Genomic DNA, 20,620 nt, shown 5'->3' with positions numbered 1-20,620 from the left:
GTGAAGAAACTGGCAAAGAACCCTGAGTTTGATGAGAATGACTACAAACTTAAAATGCATACACGCACACATTCCCTTGTTACAAGGTTAAGATCCAGCTGCAGAAAAGACCAAACTGCGATGAAAATGCGAGAATAGGACTGAGGGCCAGGGGCTTAGGGCTGAAACACTTAAATCCAGCACAAGCAGAACTAGGGGAGGTGTGGGAAACCACTGACTGATGCTCTAGAATACAATGGGCAAGAAAAGATGGGACAGACAGGAAGGAGACGGGCTGAAAGGGGATCAGTCATGGAAGACAGAGCCCAGAAATTCAAGATCTACTCAGAAAAGTTCTATAAAAAGAAAATACCACAAATAAAAATCTCCTAATACACTTGTAAACTCTGAAAGCTTTAGGAAAATGTAATAGCTAGTGGCCCCCACCAACACTTGACAGTGAAATATGGAGATGATTGTGTTAAAATTTTTCAAATAACCAAGATATATATAGATCCACATAGAAAAAGTCATAAATGAGGAAAAGACAATAAAGTTAAGCAAAATACATAGTAAAAATAGAAGATGGCTCAAGTAAAGCCAAATGGCTAACCATTCCAAAAGTGAAGGAATTAAAAGCCATTCACAAACACTGGTGGGGCAGAGTAAACCACAGGTAAAAGAAGAAAACAAGAAGACTCAAAAACAAGAAGACTCATCAGTGTCTGTAAATATTAGTGCAGTATGATAAAGTCCTAAAAGGAACCCACATAGCAATTGTAATATTGACTTAATGGCATCTATGCTTTCTTTTAAAAAAAAAAAGATTTATTTATTTATTATGTATACAGTGTTCTGCATGCAGGCCAGAAGATGACACCAGATCTCATTACAGACGGTTGTGAGCCACAATGTGGTTGCTGGGAATTGAACTCAGGACCTCTGGAGAGCAGCCAGTGCTCTTACCCTCTGAGCCATCTCTTCAGTTCCCAGTATCTTTGCTTTCTTAACTGCTAAGAAGGAACATGTGAATGGCCTACAACATTATTCATGCTAGCCTACAGGATTTGAGTAGTGTCTGATACTTCGCAGGAAGGAAAACTGAGTAGCTTTTCGTGATTCCTCAGCTCTCATGGCAGAATGTAACTACTGGAGACAAAGGCACACCAAAGCACTACATATGGAACTACTTCATCAACACAGACGGCCAGCAGCCCAAGTCCTAAGAACTGTCTGCTGATGAAGCCGACTGAATAACTGCTTTGCAACACTGAAGTCAAGACGTTTGCAATTAAGGTGGTTTAGGCAAACTGTAAAGACTCACTTTCCAAACTGTAAGACGAATCTACACTACTCTTAGATCCTAGGGTCTGACTCATAACCTCAGGGGTAGATGACCACAAGCAAATGAGGGAATAATCAACTGAGAAGAAAGCAAAGACTTCCTCCGCATATCTCATCTCTGAGTACTGACTTAAAGACCGTAAATGGCATGGGCATGACACTGTTCAGTAACAGTACCAGCTATTAACACAACAAAAATGACACACACACACACACACACTACATGGCTCTATGATAACTACACTCACTAAACATGACACTGCTGTGTGCTGGTATCCCTTGTGAAATTAAAACATGCACATTCTAACACCAACTTCACTTGTGGAATTTACTAAAAGGAAGCAGCAGAGTCATAAACTTAAGGTTTAGGATTTGGGCAAATTAACAAGTAATGTTTGGTAGGAAATAAGATTGGTCTCTCCAACCACACACTGCCGAATGTGAATTAAATGAAGTAATGCAATCTGACACTGAGCATAGCTCTGGCCAGGGGGAAATCAAACTTAGCTCTCCATTCATCTACAGCACATCATAATAAATACAACTACAGGGATGCATCTGTACACATCTGTGCTCACTATGTCAAATACAGAAAGCTCTGTGCATTATAAAGTACAGTGCAGCATCACAAGTTAGAATGAACTCCACCCACGTGCATGCTGAGTGCAGCTGCAAGGGCACACGCTGAATCAGAAGCCACGCAGTGCATGGTGACCGAGAAAGCTCAACAACTTCATTGTGAGTCTCTGGATTTTTTTCTCAAAGGGCATATGGACTTTCATATTCAGAAAATAAACTATAGAGAGACATAAACTGTAGTTATATTAATTCAGGGCTTCTCAGATGCAGGTAAAAGTACATGTTGCACAAGCCTGGCAACCTAAGGTCAATTTCCAGGACCCATGTGAAGGTGAAAGGAGAGAGAATCAACTCCACAAAGCTGTCCTCTGACCTCCACATACGTGGCACGGCACATACACCCACATACACATACCATGTCCACTCAATAACACATTCTTAAATTAAAAAGTCAAGGTACTACTAAGCTTAATTTGTAAGACTGCAGTATTCAAATCAATTTGTAACTTATAACTAAATTGGCATTTGACCAGTAAACTTCCAATCCAAAACAGAAACTACCTCCTCCCTCTGTGTCTGCAGCTGCTGAGGTTGCAGACGAGACTGCCTGGTGTCTCTTCATGTGCTTTTTACAGTGAATCGCTGTGCGAAAGCCCTCCTCGCAGAACGGACACTTGTAAGGCTTCAAGCTCATGTGTGTGGCCATGTGCCGCGTGAGGCTGCCATTGGTGGTGAAGGAGGCACTGCAGATGCTGCAGCTGAAGGCCTTGACTCCTGTATCAACAGACAAAGTAGGCAGGGAACGTGCCACGTCATTATCCCGGAATCGTGGGCATTCAGGACAAACAAGTAACACGAGGAGTTTATCCTGCTCACAGTTCAGGGTTTTGACTGGATACCGTCAGAGACATGAACAATAACAATAGCAGAGCATGTCTTACCAGACCTCTACCAATGCCCACAACAAGCCAAGACTACACTCTCCCCACCTTTAACATCTCAGCTGGGGCTTGTTTGTAGACAGGACCCTCAAATGCTTCTCTGGACCCATCTTGGAGCTGCAGCCACAGCTTATTAGTCAGACCCAGGAAGGACCTGTGAAGCCTTTCCACGGCCTCACTTCTAATGGAGTTCAATGCTGCAGACCCTGTCTGACAGAACAGAGTCTCAAAAGCACCTAGACTGATCCTGCCTTCCCTCAACGGACGGGCTATCTCTGCCTCCAGAACAGTTCTTCCTATGTACCACTAATCTCACAACCAACTTTTCAGCAGTTCTTAAAATCACCCCTTAGTCAGCAAGAGACACATTCACTGACTTTTCTTCCTCTGTGCATTTGTAAGTGGTGCACCATCATTTTCAAATAAAGTGTTACACAGAATACATACTGAAACTAAATATGTATAATATATTAAACAGAATGTGTTCAACAGATAACTGTAATTTAATCATAAAGGATGTATCTGAAAGATCTAATGTTCAGGATCTATTTTTAACTCTTTACCAAATTGATGATAATAAAACAAATAACCTAACTTTAAAATGAGAGAATGATTAGGACAGACAATTCTCAACAAGTACACGATAACAAACTCAACACCATGAGCCACTCAAGATACATAAATCATACCCCCAACAAATGAATGCTTCCCACCCAAGTATGGTGACATCAAAGAGAAACACAAAACAATGCATTGATGGGATGAGGAAGAATCAGGACCTTCATACATTTTCTGGCAAAATGGAAAATGGTTGCCTGGAAAAGTTTGATTGAGCTTGAAAGTTTACAGGTGGGCTTGCTTTTGCAGTGTTTTGAACACATGCTAAGCAAGTGTTCCCCAATAATCACCATCCCAGAACCATACCCAACCCTAAAAAGGGTTATTCCTACGGCCCAGCAATTGTGTTCCTTGATGGAGAAATAAAGTCATGTCTACATAGAATTGTTCACAGAAGTCAAATAGTAAAACTAATAAATAGGTAAATTAAGCTTGACTTATCTGTCTGGTGCAGTATTACAGACCGTAAAAAGAATCACAGTACTAATACATGCTATAGCACAGATGAACCTTGAACAAAGCACTGTACGAAGTGAAATAATAAGACACTAAAGACCATTTAGTCTATAGGACTTTTCTACAGGGAACAGACAGTAACCTGTATGTGTCTTCTCATGAGACTTGAGGACGCCAGAGGAAACAAAACCACGCCCACAAAGCTTGCACTTGTAGGGTTTCTCCCCCGTGTGTGAGCGCACATGCTGCTTCAAGTGGCTGGACTTCTTGAAGCCCTTGTTGCAATAGTCACATCTAGAAACAAAACACAGAAAACTCAGACCCTGTTCACTCAGAGCATGACTGCTGAGCAGCCAGATACCTAGCAACAGAGGGGAACAAAGCAGCTTTAGCAAGCTCACCAAGTGGTCAGTTTCTTAGATAAACCATAGCACTGTTCCACACCCAGGGCACAGAGCAGGCAGTACAAAACAGAGGCAACGACAATTAATGATCAAGTTCTTTTGTAATCTTAAATGTATTATTTTGAAATTGATAAACGCTATAACTCACCAGGTGACCATATTTGATTTAATCGTTACTCAAGCACAACATGAACAACTTCCTGGCTCCTTTATAAATGATAACGGTGGTGAAACCTACTTCAGTCTGAGAAAACAGCTGCAGAGCACTTGACCACTGCAGGCGTGCAGTCAGCACTCAGCCTGGGAGCTGGATCTGAGCAGTGATCACCTGTAAGAGCGCCTGCTCTGCTCCTCGCTGTCCTCCAGGAACTGTGGACGCTGTGGCTGTAGGTCTAGATCCTCTTGAGATGACTCTGGAAGCAAACGAGTTGCCTAAAATGATCAGAAATATAAAGCAAGAGCAATGACTATCTATAATAAGCATAGGGCTACTCAAGAGGAACAAAGATATAAATGTTCATACTATAGTTTCCAAAGAGAAAAGACCACAAGTCGTCCATGGTAGTAGTCTGAAACAGACAAAGTGTACGTTTTTTTGCCATAGATATGATTAAGAATGTTTCTTGTTTTCCTTTTTTCTCTTCTTCTTCTTCTTCTTCTTCTTCTTTTTTTTTTCTTCCCCCAAGACGGGGTTTTTCTCTGTGTAACAGCCCTGACTGTTCTGGAACTCGTTTTATAGACCAGGCTGGCCTTGAACTCACAGAGATTCACCTGCCTCTGCCTCCCGAGTATTGGGATTAAAGGTACGTACCACCATGCCCAGCATTGTATTTACTTTCTATTAAAGTATTTATTTATAGATTGTTTGAGGCAGAGTCCAAGTCTAGTTAGCCAAGGCTAGCCTGGAGTTGATTAACTTGTCAAACTTGATCAACTTATGATCATTCTAGCTCAGCCTCCCAAGTGTTAGGATTATAGATGTGACCCTCATGCCTGATTAATAACTCACTTCAGGGCAAAGTTTATACATACATGATTTATCTTAATAAGAGACTGCTCTTTCATCAGCTTGACTCTACCACCTGTGAAGACTAGCTACTAGACATCCTATAAAATCCTATAATATCCTGACTGCTATTCTGTGACACTATTGGGAACTGGCAGAACCTTTGTGGGGTGGACCCACTTGGAGAATATTGCTATTGAGGGCATGCCCTTATAGTGGAAATTGGAACCCCCAACTTTCTTCCAATGCCACAAGGTAAGCATTTCTCTCCACCACATATGTCCCCAGGATGACATTCTGCCATGCCACAGGCCCCAAAGCAACAGAGCCAATAATTCATAAACTAAAATTTCTGAAATTGTGAAGCAAAATAAACCCTTTCCTGTTTCTAAGTTAGTTCCCTGAAGTATACTGTTGGAGCAGTAGAAAGTAACACAGTGGTGTGAAGAAATTCGCTACTTTCTGAGAAGAGTGAGACTCTTTCTGGTCTCAAGAGCCCAGGGGACAAGAAGTCACCTCTACCTCTCAGAGACAGGACCAAGGAGCAGTGACCCTGACCCCTACTCTGACATAAGGACTAGAGCTCACAACAGCTCAGTAGCACAACACCAGCCTAGTCAGTGCTTTCTGACTTCAAAATACAACCTATGCACACTGGACAGAGAGCAAACGAGACTTCAGAGTACCTGGATAACTAGAGGATAGACTATAAACACTCTTGAAAGACAGTGGAAGCAAGATTTTTTTTCTTACTTGTTCACCCAACGTCCATGACCAAATTAGACAAAGTACCATCTTACTACGTCACCTGCACTAAGTAGGCAAAAGTCTATTCAGGGGGATGTGCAGTAAAGCTCAGCCACGCATGCTCTCCACATCCTTGCTAAAAAACCCAAAATGCTCTGATTTTTCATGCTTACTACTAACACTGGTAGATTTTTAAGGAGGTAACTATTGAATTTGTCTGACATTTTTAACACTACTTAAAAACTTGCAAAAGAAAAAAAAAATCAAACAAACATCTCAGGGTCTCTAAGAGGAAAAATTTAATTATGATTGAAAATGTTATAAGGAAACCGATTACTTAAAGAAATAATGTTTTATATTGCATTCATTTTTAACATCAGAATGAATTTTATTTTCCTTCTAACATTTATGATTCTACAAGAAAAAATACATTTTGTGCTTAAAGTAATATTCTTCAACTTCTTATACAACATACTAGTAAATTCCTGGCTTAATCAAAATGGCAAAGCTACCCACAGTGTCAATCAGACAAAGTACAGTTAAAATGCTTTCAGAAAAAAGATGGTTCTGTGTGCTGCATGTGATGCATTCCCTGTACTAACCTGGGATGTAAGTATGCCACAGTAAGCACATGCATTCGAAATGACTACAGCAGAAGACAGAGAGAAATCTGCGGGATAAGGAGCTGCTCGGCCCTTCTGCACATACTCACCACATCGATGGCATCGGAGCTTGGGACCTGCAGTAAGTTTTGCTGGTGGAAACTCGTTGACAAGGCCTGGGACTCAAGTGTGCTAGAATCCTGCAGTTGCTGCACAGCTGGAAATGGAGTCTGCTGACTGTATGTGTCGGTGACTGTGAAACCTGAAAGACATGAGGTACAGGAGCTCTACAGCACATGCCAACCATACCAAAGGTAAAAATCAATTGATGAGGAAAAGACATTTAGGCATTTCTGCTTTCTGAATGAGAGTCAAGATCAGGGTGATGTTCTAGCAGCTCTAAGTTGTCTGGTACTAGGCAGGCTTTATACTGCAGCTATGAACACCAGTTCTCACCAGATCTCCACTCCAACCCATCGCCTTCTCTGAGATGGAGTCTCTTCATCGAATGGATGCAAGTCATTTTTTAAGGAGATGAGATTATAAAGCATTGTTTAAAAACACAAATGATTACAATTATCGGTTTAAATCATAAAGTTTTACAAATTTGCAAACTAAACCCAGCTGAGGCCAGCTGGTTTGCAGGCTCACTGAAATTCACACTGACCTTGTGAGAGTCCTGCAGACTCAAAAGACTGCTGTGGAGTAGTTTGCTCTTCAAACTGGTCCATGTGTCCTGGGAGAGCATCCTGGGGAGCTGTAAAGCCATCTAAGGGCAAAGAGAAAGAAGTGCACACTGTCTAAAGTCATTAACCATCTGATGACCCATCTAAAAGTATTCTAGTGAGTTTTCAAAAATTAGTTCCTCTCATTTTAGAAACACAAGAGGAAGGTAATATTGTTCTAAAAAGTTATATATATAATGAAATATTCTAAAGTTCAGCTATACTTGGTAATTATGTAATATTCAGGCATCACAGGGGATAAAACATGTACATTCCTGCTAACAGACTAAATAAATTTTAGGACAGCCACAGAACAAAATCACAAATCAGCCAGCAACTGTCTACCAGCAAGGCTGGTAAGATGAAAGCTTGTTGGGATGCAGACGTCAGTGGCAATGAGCACATGAATGTAGCTCAGCTACCACTTTCTGCTGACCAGCACTGCTGATGAAACAAAGCAACGTGCTGCTCTACATTCTCTACCAGGAACCCGCCTCACTGAGCCCGGGAGTCTACATGGAGTCCTTGTCACAGATTACTCATGAGCAAAGCTAAAAGAAAAAATGTTGACAATATATCAAAAGAGGTTTATAAAAACCTGCATAAAAGGGCCGGGCGGTGGTGGCGCACGCCTTTAATCCCAGCACTCGGGAGGCAGAGGCAGGCGGATCTCTGTGAGTTCGAGACCAGCCTGGTCTACAAGAGCTAGTTCCAGGACAGGCTCCAAAACCACAAAGAAACCCTGTCTCGAAAAAAAAAAAAAAAAAAAAAAACCTGCATAAAAGGTCCTCTTTCTATAAGCCATGAATATGTTTAATATGGGCACAGAGACAGGCACACAGAAGGTCATGCTGACATATTTGTTTAGTACAAATCAGAAGAACTTACAACAAAATGTGGACAGTAAGTTTTTCTGTAAGCCTAAAATTTCAAGTAATTTAAAAATTTGCCACCAAGAAGTCAGATTGCTTTGTATTTACAACAGACCACAACCCTGAGCCACATCAGAAAAAAACAAGAACAAAAATTACTAAATCCCTAAAATAAGCTAATCATTATCAGTTAAGATAATATCAAATATCACAGCTTCATACTTAGCATATACATACTTAGCACAAATTGTGACTTTAAGAAGGCAAGCAGGACAGCTAATGTAGCTCAGAGATAGATGCTTAGCCTGCACACAGTTCTGCTTATTAGCCCCAGCACCAAAGAGAAGACAATAGAGATTACACTGAGTCCAAGGACCACAAGACCACTGGGATCATCAGAGAAGCTGAAACTCCTCAAGCGTTACCTTCGTCAGCTTCCAAAGGCTCATCTGCCAATTGCTGTCCAAGTTCCGCATCTTCTGCACCTACCACATGCTGGGGCCCCAGTTCCAGTATAGCTTCAGGGTCTGCTGCCACAGTCTCTGGGGTCTGCTGCAGTTCCGCACTCTCAATCTCCACAGGCATGGGAGCTGACACTTGCATGCTCTGCTGGTCCACTGTGCTGTCGTCTATGGAGGACTCCTCCTGATGCTGCTGGAGCTGCTGGGCTAGTTCGTATCTTTGGGAAAGCAGCAACAATTCATAAAGCAGACACTATCAACAGCAAAGATAACATCTGTGAAAGATGCCATTTGCTAAAATAACATTTTTGTTCTGCAATTATTTCATTTTGAAGTAATGGTGTGACTATAGCTAACTACTTTATACTTCTAAAAAGAAACCCTATTACTATCAGTTGCTGTCAGCAATCACAGGACTTGAAGGCAAGAAGAGACAGGTAGGACAGCACATGCAACAATATCTTGAAGTTTAAAAAGCCAAAACGATAGTGGACACCTGTAATTTCAGCATTTAGGAGGCTGATACAGGAAAACTGCTGTGCGTTCAAAGTCATCCTGCATTACAGAGTGAACCAAGGTCTCAAAACAAACCCCACGCCTTTAAAAGCAATCCTGCAAGCTGCTGACTCTTGGTCCAGGGCAGACAGGTTTTGTGGTATGGTATCATGTATGGATATCTCAAGTCATGTTCTGAGAACTTCGTCTCCCATACAGCAGTGCCCAGAAGTGAGACTCTGGGAAATGACTAGATTAGGAAGATCTGATTTGTTCAATGGATTAACCCCTTGTTGAATTCCTAATACGAAGGCTTTTGGGTGAAGTTGGCTTCTTATTAAAAATCTTCACCATCTATTGTTAGGGCTAGCCTCTGACTACCAGCTCTAAAAGACAGTATACAGTAAGGCATTTAGCCTATTAGACTGCCTTAGTATTAAAAGTAAAAATGTTAACTGGGTATGGTGGTATCCATACGTGTAATCCCAGCAATCAGGACTGCGAGGCCATCCTGAGCTACAAGTGAGATCCTGTTTTCTCTCTCTTTTTATTTTTCTTTTCCTTTTCTATTTTTGGTTTTTTTAAGACAGAATTTCCCAGTAGCTATGAAGCCAATCCCGGAACTCGCTCAAGACCAGGCTGATCTTGAACTCACAGAGACTCTCCTACCTCTGCCTCCCGAGTTCTGGGATTAAAATCATGTTCCACCACTGCCCGGTCCCTGTGTGTCTGTGTGTGTGTGTGCGTGTGTGTGTGTGTGTGTCCACGCACACATACATTATAGTTGGCTTGGTTTCTTTATTTGTTGGAGACAGGGTCTCACTCTCTAGCCCGGTCTGGTCATGAATTGACAATACTTTCTCCCTCAGCCTCTCATGTTCTTAGATTACAGGCATGAGCCATCACACCTGGCTCAAAAAAATATTTTTTTAAAAATACATACATAAATTCATGCTACCATCTATGGTTCTCATAGATCCGTAAGCAAAGACAGCCAAACTTCTCGACCCAATATCACTCTCAGTTAGAAATAACAATACAGGCATCAAAGACAATTACTTCTTAACTGCTTCCCACCCCATCTGGGAATTATGAAGATACTTGAACAGCAGGTACATCAGCATTATACCTACCTATGGGTTTTCATGTGTTTTTTGCAGTTTAGTGAAGTCTTAAATGTTTTCTGGCAATAGGGACACATGTATGGGCGGAGGTCGTTGTGTATGCCCATGTGTCGCCGTAAGCTGCCACCCGTGGTAAAGGCTCCATTGCAGATCAGACACTTGAAAGACTTCAGTCCAGTGTGTGTCCGAACATGTGCTTTGAGCACTCCTGCAGAGACGAAGCCTCTGCCACACTGCGAACATTTGAAAGGTTTTTCACCAGTATGTGATCTAAAAACGTAGGAAAAAACCTTAATACATTTATTACCCATTTTAACACGTATATACTCAGAGATACTTCACTCTTTTAAAGGTATGCAGAAAAGATCTCGATTTCTATGTTTTCTAAGTGAGCAAGACTGAGACTCAGCTAAGTGACCTGCCAGAGACACGGAGCTGCACACACCGGAGTGAGCATGAACCTTCGGCTAGCTCTGTTTTCAGAAAACTGTTCACTGATGTTAGCTCTGGTGAGAGCATCTACACATTCTAATTAAAATAAAACATGCTAGAAATTGCAAACATTAAATATAACTGGAATGAAAATAAAACTCAGGGACAATATCTGACTAAAATATTTAAATGAAAATATTCAAGAATTTTAAAAAAATCACAAATTAGTATTTTTTTTGTCAAATAAAACATTTTAACCATAAGCTAGCAATACCATCCTAAATACTTCGTCAGCAGATCACAGACTCTCTGGACTTGTACTCAATCTCCACCTCCCCTCCGACTTACCTGATGTGCTGTTTAAGATGACAAGACTTTTTGTATGCTCGATGGCAGTAAAAACATTTGTAGGGTCTATCTGCTTCGTTGCCAAAATTATTATTAAAATAATTTTGGAAAAATTGGTTTTTTGGAATGGGCTGGATAAGACCTATAAATCCAAAGAAAAGTGGGAATAATTCACTGTCAGTGTTACTACTAACAGGCCAAAGGCGTCTTCTTTAAGATAGAGACAAGACCGCTGATGTGCTAGGGACTCCACCGTCACAGCAAAGGCATATTCATTACATCATCCACTTAACTGCGTCATTTCAATGCCTATGGTGAAATAGTTATCAATTGCTATTTTCTGGCATTGAAGAATGTGTATACTATTATAAATATGTACCGGATTCCAGAGCCATTATTTAATGGCTTTCTACATTTACTTTTAATATAGACATATACTGACATGAAATTTACATACGTCCATCCAAAACTTTTGTCAAGTTTTAAATCTCTCTGTATTCAGTATGAATAGTGGTATAGTACAATAATAAACTCAAAACATAAATACTTCCAACATGAAATATTGTTCTGCAGATGTCAGTATTTTCTCCAAAGTTTTATATTAAAGGGATATTTGTGAATGGCAAGATAATTAGCTATGGGCTGAAGAGATGTATCTATGGTTGATAAGACATTGATGCTCTTGCAGAGGACCTGGGTTCAGTTCCCAGAAACCACACAGTACTTCACAACCATCTCCAAACCCAGTTCCAGAAGATTGAACAGGCACACATGTGGTACATCTACATGTATGTAGGCAAAATATACACATAAAGGAAAATAAATAAATTAAAATTTGTAGATTATTGACCTATGAATTTCAAGATTTACACGCTTTTATTAAATAAAGGATTTCCTTGGTTTGATCATCAACAAACACAAAGGGATAGTGCCTTTGGGCTACACACACAATTCAGCAGAAACTTAGCTCTCAAGTTTCAGTAACTGAATAGTTATCTGAAACATTAGGAGGAAGACTGAACTGTTCCTCTGGATGTCAAGATTAAGCACACACTTGCCAACACTCTACCCTCCAATCCATCTTCACCCTACAGCAATGCCACTAACTTCTACAAAGCAATTATGCACCTTTTAAGACATAACATTGTTCCTTCCCTTGGGGAAGGGTTGAAGGAGGGAGGGAAGAGGCAGGAAGGGGAGCAGAGAAAAATGTAGCACTCAATAAAAATCAATAAAAATGGAAAGAAAGAAAGAAAGGAAGGAAGGAAGGAAGGAAGGAAGGAAGGAAGGAAGGAAGGAAGGAAGGAAGGAAGGAAGGAAGGAAGAAAACCATCCTGAGGACATTGGGCTAGGTGGCAGGGGTTTTATATTAAAGGGATACTTGTGAATGGCAAGATAATTAGCTATGGGCTAAAGAGATGTATCTATGGTTGATAAGACATTGTTGCTCTTATCACTGCTGAACAATTAAATAAAGTGATTCTCATTTTTATCTCTGCTAATTTTGTTCAGACAAGGTCTATCAAAACAAGGCTAATTATAAGCTCTCAATCTTTAAACAAGAAATGAGGATAAATAAAACACACATCAAGTCCTACTGTGCTGACTCTATCAGTCATTTCTATTAGATCTCTGGTGCTTTAGGAAACTACTAATCTCAAAGATGGGTATAAATAAATTTTACTTAATATAAGTCAAGAGCAAACAACAAGTGACTGTAAATTCCTTAAAATCTCTTCTATAAAAGTAAAGAAAATTATTGCCTTGTTAGAGAGCTTAGGGAAAAACACCTGGAATCCAACTATTGCACATAGTAACATTGTTTAAATACTGAAAAATGACAGGATGTGGGAAAACATCTATCTCCCATATAACACACTACCATAAATCTTGATATAAAACAGATAAATATGTGTTTAGTATAGTTAACAATGACTAAGACAAAAAACATAAATTTGAAAAATCAACCACCATAACATGATGCTATTTTTAAAACAGTATACATGACAATTGACCTGGCCAGTCGTCCTCATCAGCTTAGACCACGAAATCCAATATGGACAAGTTCAACAGAACCACCATATATGGGCTACTCATGCATGCTTCAGCATTGCCAGGAAATAAATTTCAAAAAATATTTCATACATGACAATTAATACAGATTTCATATAAATATGCTGAGATGCAAGTTTTATTTCATACACCTATACATTACGCTTATACACACACACACACACACATACACACACAATCACATACACAGAATCTGTAACTGTAGTTAAGAACACAGGTTGAGGATCCCTAATCTGAAGTATGAAATGTTTCATAACCCTAGCATTTTGAACACTAAAATGAAAGTGGAAAATTCCATATCTGTTCTCTTGTGACAGGTCACAAATGGCATAGATATTAAAATTACTATATAAAATTACCTTGAGGTTGTATGTATTCAGTAAACATAAAAAATAAATGAATTTGTCTTCAAACTTTAGTCCTCTCCCCCTCCAATTTTTTTTTTTACTACATCTGTGTAAAATACTTGATTGAAAACATTTGTTTCAAATCACTTTGGGGAGGAAATCAAGATTAGTCCTGACGCCAATACTTAGTCTGTTTGTTATTCTACTTAAAACCTAGATCCTAACTTCAAAGCAAAGCATTTAGAGTATAACGGAGAAGCTCAAGTACAACACTATCCCTGGTGCTATAAACCATAACTTAGCTCAACTGAGTGAAGCCCAAGAGGATACAGAAAGGACATGAGCTTCAAGTGACACCATGAGCCCAGCCTTAAAATCATAATATCCAGGTTCTAAGTCAAGTCAGCCACATGGCCCAAAGCAAACTTAACAACTGCCCTAGACCCCAGGTTTTAAGTCTAACAAAATAGGGGAAGGCAGTATTGAGAGGTCTGGGGAATGAATTTAAGTTTTCACACAGTTCTAAAAGTTCTGAAAAATATTTGACCATATGGTTCTTTACCAGCAAACAACTTCCCTCAGTAAGAGGTGAAATTTTGGTTACAGTATATTAATGTATTCTAATACTGCTAAGGTAACAATTTGGGTATAAAACATTATACTGAATGTAACCAGACTGACCTAAATAGCCCATCTACCTCCTAAACAGGTCACATAACAGTAACAATGTCCTTCCAAAATCCTCCCTGTCCTGTTTGTATCAGAAATGATCGCCACAGCCAAAATTTCTCTAGAGCCTCCAAAGACCCAACTCTGCCTAACATACTCACATCCACTGAGGAAGAATAAAATAAGGGTCACAATAGTCTACAGTGTGCAGCTAACACTATAACTAAGAACTGTTTCCCTCAAGTATCTCAGTATGTGGTATGCTGTGAATACCATTGGTTAATAAAGAAACTGTTGACCCATAGCAGAGCAGGGCAGAACAGAGCTAGGTGGGAAAAACTAAACTGAATGCTGTGAGAAAGAAGGCAGAATCAGAGAGAAGCCATGTAGCCCCGCTGGAGACAGAAGCCGAAACTTTACCCAGTAAGCCACAGCCACGTGGCAATACACAGATTAATAGAAATGAGTTAAATTAATATGTAAGAGTTAGCCAATAAGAAGCTAGCGCTAATGGGCCAAGCAGTGATTTAATTAATACAGTTTCTGTGTAGTTATTTTAGGGCTGAGCAGCCGGGAACAAACAAGGGGCCTCCATACAACACCTCAGTCTAGACTAAAGGAAAATCCCATCTATTACATCTGTGAAGATAAAGAACAAAATGTTCTACTTTAACCTCAGAAAAGTTCTGTAGAATAAGAGATTCACAAACTTGAAGTCAGGAAACCCAAAGTACAGCCTCGTCTACAGAGCAAGTTCAAGTATAGCAAGGGGGGGGGGGGCGGAGCGCGCAAGCTCTGTCTCAAAAAACAAAGAAATCCAAAGTTGTTTAATCTGATTTGTAACCTGAAAAGAAAATATTAGAGTCTATTGTTTTGTAAACTATGGAATAAACCCAACTCCTCCATGCTAGTACAGAACATGTAAACTGATTTCTATCTCAGAAACAATCTAATGGGACAATTACACTTCCCACAAAGCTTACCAGACTCACACAAGAGTGGCGTGTGCTGGAGATGTGCTTCTATTGTCTGTCATTTGTGGTATCTGCAGTCTCCATTTCTTAACAATACTGATGAGGATACTCACCAGGAAAACAGCCATTTCACTTAACTTTTCAAATGCTTTTTCAACTAGTTGTAGAATATCTGCAAACACTTTTTAATCTCATTTGTATTTATATTCATTGCTTTTTTTTCATTTCCTATAGGTTTTCTCATTTTCCCTTTAGTTCGTTGGGGACAAGTCATACTATCTACTTCACTACTAATTTTTTAAAGTTTTATAAAATCACTACTTTCGGGCTGGAGAGATGGCTCAGTGGTTAAGAGCATTGCCTGCTCTTCCATAGGTCCTGAGTTCAATTCCCAGCAACCACATGGTGGCTCACAACCATCTGTAAAGACGTCTGGCGCCCTCATCTGGCCTTCAGGCATACAGACAGAATATTGTATACATAATAAATAAATAAATATTTAAAAAAAAATCACTACTTTCTATTAAATTATTTTACACATTAATAACTTCCTGCTACTTTTTCCATTCTGTCATCTGATCTTCAAAGAAAAATACTATGTATTTCATTCTTATTTTTAACAAGAAGGACTCAAAAGCCTTACTTTCCTGAGGACAGTTTTAGTCCATACACTATGTTTATGTTTATTCCCATTTATAATAGGTGACTTGTTTTAAGTCTTTCTTTTCATAAATAAATTTTAGACAGCTTTTAAATTATGTTTTCATTTAACTGTAATCAAAGATACACATACTAATTTCTCATAATTTATTCATTTTTCTATACCTTAGAATGTGACATATTTTATGCATGTTTTTAAGAGTACATATTTAAATATAAAGATGACATCACTATAAGAAACTTCTTATGAGGCTGAGGATGCAGTTCAAGGTAGAATGCTTACTGAGCAGATGCAGGGCTCTGGGTTCAGCCCCTTATGCCATGTGATCTGTGAGTGACCATGAAAGCTCACAGCCCCAGCTCTTGGGTGGCAAGTTTAAGGTTATCCACAGCCTGAAACAGAGGGCACCCTGTGTCCAAAGGGGGAACAAAGGAAGAAATGCACTGTGTTTAAACTGATCTTTCTCCTGATATTTCGGAATTTGAATGTTTCTCTTCTCAACCGTTCTATTACATATTCTTATGTCATAATCAGGCTTAGAGAGGTGGCTCAGCAGTTACAAGGACATAACAGAGTTGTAAAAAACTCAAGCTGAGTTCCTAGCTCCTATACCAGGTGGCTTACAACCACCTATAACTCCAGCTCTAGGCCCTTTGGGGGTCCCTGCACTCACATGTATACATCCCATAAGATACACATAAGCACATATAATTTTAAGAATTATAAGTGTTTAAAGAGAGATAATGGCTATATTGATCATCCCCTTGTTAGGCTATAACTTACATCAACCTAAGATTTAATTCCACACACCCCTTAACTCTTGTCATACCAAGTCACGGTATATTTGGTATTATGCTTGCTCAGGTTAGATTACTTTGAATAGGAAAATTATTTAATATGGAGACTGCATAATATGTGAATCTACCCGTAAAACTTAATGAGTGCTATAGTCCAAATGCTTGCACCCCCATGGAAATCTTACACTGAAATCTAACTACAGTGTGGCAGCAATGAGCAGGGGGAGTTCATGAGATGAACAACGAGTCACTGCGGTGGAGCCCTCATGAATGGAATTAGGATCTGCAACGGTTCATACAGAGACTCAAAACTGGTCAAAATGATGCGAATAACTGACTTTCTGGACCTCAGCCAAAAGTGTAACATCTATACCACCTCGTGCAAGATCCAGAGACTCTCGTGGAAGGGTTGGGTGGGGAAACAAGACCTGGAAGATGGGGAGAGCTGCTGTGCACTGTGACTATGACACAGAGATGAATAACAGGTGACTTCCTGCATAATGTCTGCAGAGAATAAAGACACAGAAGTAGAAGAGGGCTGGTTGGGAGGAACTGGAGGTAAATGAAAGATGGTAATGAGCAGTGGTTGCTGCATACATGGAAGACACTGATAAAAAGGGAAAGGAGAGAAAGAGGCCCTGGAGAGCTGCCTGGTGCCTTCTGTGAGAAAGAAGGTCCTTCCCAGACAAGGGAGTGTGTGGCTGGCTAATAAAGCCATATCATGTCTTAATTATACTATCAGTGATAATAAACAAACTTCCTTTTCTTTCCAGCATAAAGACTGAACAGCCAGAACAGGAATCCAAAGATACAAGTAACAATTTGCACTGGGTCTTCTGCATTGAAAATCCCTCTCCGCCTTCCTGGGTCCCTAAAGGCAGAAGTACCTATTTAATTAGAATACACAGGAGACTACTTTTCCTTCCATACTACTCATCTAAAACAAAACCGCATTCTGAACAGTATTTTAAGATTTTAATCTTGACTGTGGAACATACTAGCCCAACAAAGCAATTTCTAGTGAAGACGTCATCAATACTATGCGTGCTTTCCTGCACATTACCGTAGTTTATACACATCCCGCACAAGGCCCCAAAGGAAGAGCATCTGATCAGCCACAGCACTCCATGATCCATCTTACCCAAGTCCGTTATGAGAATTGGTTCTTGCAAAGGAATATCAGGGACAGGAACATTGGTCTTGCCCACCCGAACCTTCGCAGGCTTGCGCTGGTGCCTCATCTTCCGCAGTTCCGTGTGTTTAAAGTGAGAAGCTATATGAGTCTTCCTATGGCCTGAGGTTCTGAATTTTTTATCACAGTGAGGACAAGCAAAAGGTCTAACTCCTAATAAAACAAAAGAGCATTTTAGGATTATTTCAAGGAATTACATGTCAATAACAACAAAAAATGTTCACACAAAATACTTCAGACTTGACTACGTGCTGTTCCACATTCAGGATTTCATGTGTTTTATGAATCAGTTATTTACTTCTTGCTTTTAATTAGTACTATTGTAGATATTAGGCCATACAATAGCTTTTCAAGTAAGAAAAGACATATGCTATCTTAAGGACAGATCCTTAAGCTGTAAAACATGCACATTCAAATAACAAGTCATCCTGAAGAAGTCCAAACTGTACCAGAGAGCCCCGTCTCTCCAACACTCCTCATGGGAGGCAGCTGAGAGGCCACACACCGTGTTAAGACAACAACTGCTCTCTTGTAAGAAAGCAGAGAAAGGTAACTGTCTTTAGGTGGTAATGATAAGGCAAGACATTCCCTCTACAAAAGCAATTTCCTCTCATAATTGTACTAGTAAATGGAAATGAAGATTCCCTAAACGAGAATATAACAAAGAAAGTCAATCTTCGTTTCCCCAGGCTCCTCCATCCTCCCAGCACAGGAGCCCTGGGAATGAATGCCAGGGAATATGAAACTTGGAGTAGGAGACAATAAAAATGCTTCAATTAGAACTGTATACTTCATGAATTTTTATCTCAATAATATGGCTCCTTTCAATCATATGGAGCCCCGGACAAGGCCTGCAGGTCTCCTGAGATTGTGGAATACATGTCTGTTCCTTAGAAAGGTTTGATGTGTCTACAGCTAAAGTCTGGTCACCCATTGCAAATGTGTTCATTTATAAACACTACTTTTCTAATCACTCTCCCACATATCCTTGTTTCCATGAGGATCAATGGGAAGACAGGAGGGCAGAAAGACCTTGGAGAGTTCCACCACTGCACTTCCTGCGCCCCAACCAGCATGTGCACACCTGTGTGGAGGCGGATGTGCACCTTGAGGCTCCCTGAGGTGGAAAAGCTCTTCATGCAGTACTGGCACTTGAAGGCCTTGACGCCAGTGTGAGTTTTGATGTGAGCAGTCAGTGTGCTCTTCACGGCAAAGGCCCGGAAACACTGTGGACACTTGAAGGGCTTCTCGTGGGTGTGGATGCGGATGTGGCGTACAAGGTCACTGGGCTTCCGGAACTCCTTTGTGCAGTAGGGACACACATGCCACCGTACCCCGTTCTCCTCACGAATGGAGCCTGCAGTGACAAGGCAAAGGGAATAGTCCAGACGAGGTCCTACAGTGTCCCATCCTTCCAGGAGAGGCCTGCTGAGGCAGCTCACTGCGTCAATGGGAAGCTATAAGCATTCTGTCAAAGACCCACGATCCATCACAGAAAAATGAAAGTCCTGCATTATGGACATTATCAAGGATAATAATCTTGAAGGAAGCCCTAAAATTCCATGAAGAAGCAATTCGCAACGCCCCACTTAAGGCGGCTAACTGGACACACAGGAACATATAAATCAGGGCTCACAGCACGGAGTTCCATCTGGATAAGAGGAAAGCAGGTGTGCTCCAATGACTCCATGATACTGCAGAGCAAGAGCCCAAAGAATGCTCATCCCTAAATGGAACTGCACCCCTGCAGACTCAAGGGTCACCGAGAAGGAGGGTAGGAAGGAGTGTAAGAGGTAGTGGGCTACGGTAAGGAACCGTGTGCTCTGACACAGCAGAGCTGTGCATAGACGCCAGCAGCTACAACAGCCTGCATGAAACACGGACGAGCCCAGAGCAGACTAAAACCTGGTATGGGAACAGAAGCTAGGCAGGAAATCCTACCCACTGGCCACGGAGCTATTAGCAACTGTCAGCTGCTGGGAGAGGGGAAGACAGTTTTATTTAAAGAATATTTAAAGAATAAAAGACACAAAGTCTGCTGGGTAGAAAATGGGAGGGGCAGTTTGGGGTAGAGTTAGGGAAGGGGATGAACACATTGTATGAAACCCTCAACTAATAAATATTCATTTAAAAATAACCCCACGATCAACTTGAAGGACAAGAACATAAGATGATTTGGGACGGCCCTCTGTAGGCTGTGAATATGTTTATTACCACTGGTTAATAAAGAAGCTATTTTGGCCTATGGCAGGGCAGAATATAGCTAGGCAGAAAATCCAAACAGAGAGACAGGGAGACAGAAGGCAGAGTCTGGGAGATGCCAGCAGCTACCAGAGAAGCAAAATTGAGGTAATAAGCCATGAGCCTTATGGTAAAATGTAAAATAACAGAAATGGCTTAATTTAAGTTGTAAGAGCTAGCTATTAATAAGCCTGAGCTAATAGGCCAAATAGTTTCTAACTACTATTAAGCCTCAGAGTAGTTATTCAGGAATTGGCGGACAGGAGAGAAACCTTACAGAATGATGCTTGATATTTATTTACCATCTTAAACCACAAACATAAACTCATACAAATAAATTGGAAATGGCAAGCTCTAATGCAAAAATAGGGAACTAATGGTTAAGGCAAAAACACACACAGCATGTGTAAATCTGGGGAATTTATACACCAAAGCTAGAAGGAAAAAATGACAATGTATGGAAATAATTTATTAAGATCAAGAACTTGAACTAAAACACAATCATTTTTACTTCTAGCATTTTCTTTTTGAAA

The 20,620-nt window shown here is 40.4% G+C and overlaps 1 protein-coding gene across 5 annotated transcripts in view; it reads right to left on the bottom strand.

Annotated features, from left to right (window-relative positions):
- Nucleotides 1–20,620, bottom strand: part of Znf236 (zinc finger protein 236) — an 88,087-nt gene that overhangs the window by 31,851 nt on the left and 35,616 nt on the right. For 4 of the 5 annotated variants that reach the window (XM_075968147.1, XM_075968148.1, XM_075968144.1 and 1 more), the window contains exons 10-19: nt 18,931–19,203; nt 17,796–17,999; nt 11,134–11,275; nt 10,363–10,623; nt 8,699–8,952; nt 7,344–7,445; nt 6,787–6,938; nt 4,650–4,753; nt 4,060–4,211; nt 2,464–2,676 (exon numbers count right to left, since the gene is read on the bottom strand). In XM_075968147.1, coding sequence (XP_075824262.1) covers nt 2,464–2,676; nt 4,060–4,211; nt 4,650–4,753; nt 6,787–6,938; nt 7,344–7,445; nt 8,699–8,952; nt 10,363–10,623; nt 11,134–11,275; nt 17,796–17,999; nt 18,931–19,203 — 1,857 coding nt within the window. Of the gene's footprint in view, nt 1–2,463; nt 2,677–4,059; nt 4,212–4,649; nt 4,754–6,786; nt 6,939–7,343; nt 7,473–8,698; nt 8,953–10,362; nt 10,624–11,133; nt 11,276–17,795; nt 18,000–18,930; nt 19,204–20,620 lie in introns of all 5 variants that reach the window. The other variant, XM_075968146.1, reaches the window with a different exon arrangement.

Source organism: Microtus pennsylvanicus, chromosome 4, assembly GCF_037038515.1.
Source record: "Microtus pennsylvanicus isolate mMicPen1 chromosome 4, mMicPen1.hap1, whole genome shotgun sequence".
NCBI lineage: Eukaryota > Metazoa > Chordata > Mammalia > Rodentia > Cricetidae > Microtus > Microtus pennsylvanicus.
This window is presented reverse-complemented; position numbering and strand designations above follow the sequence as displayed.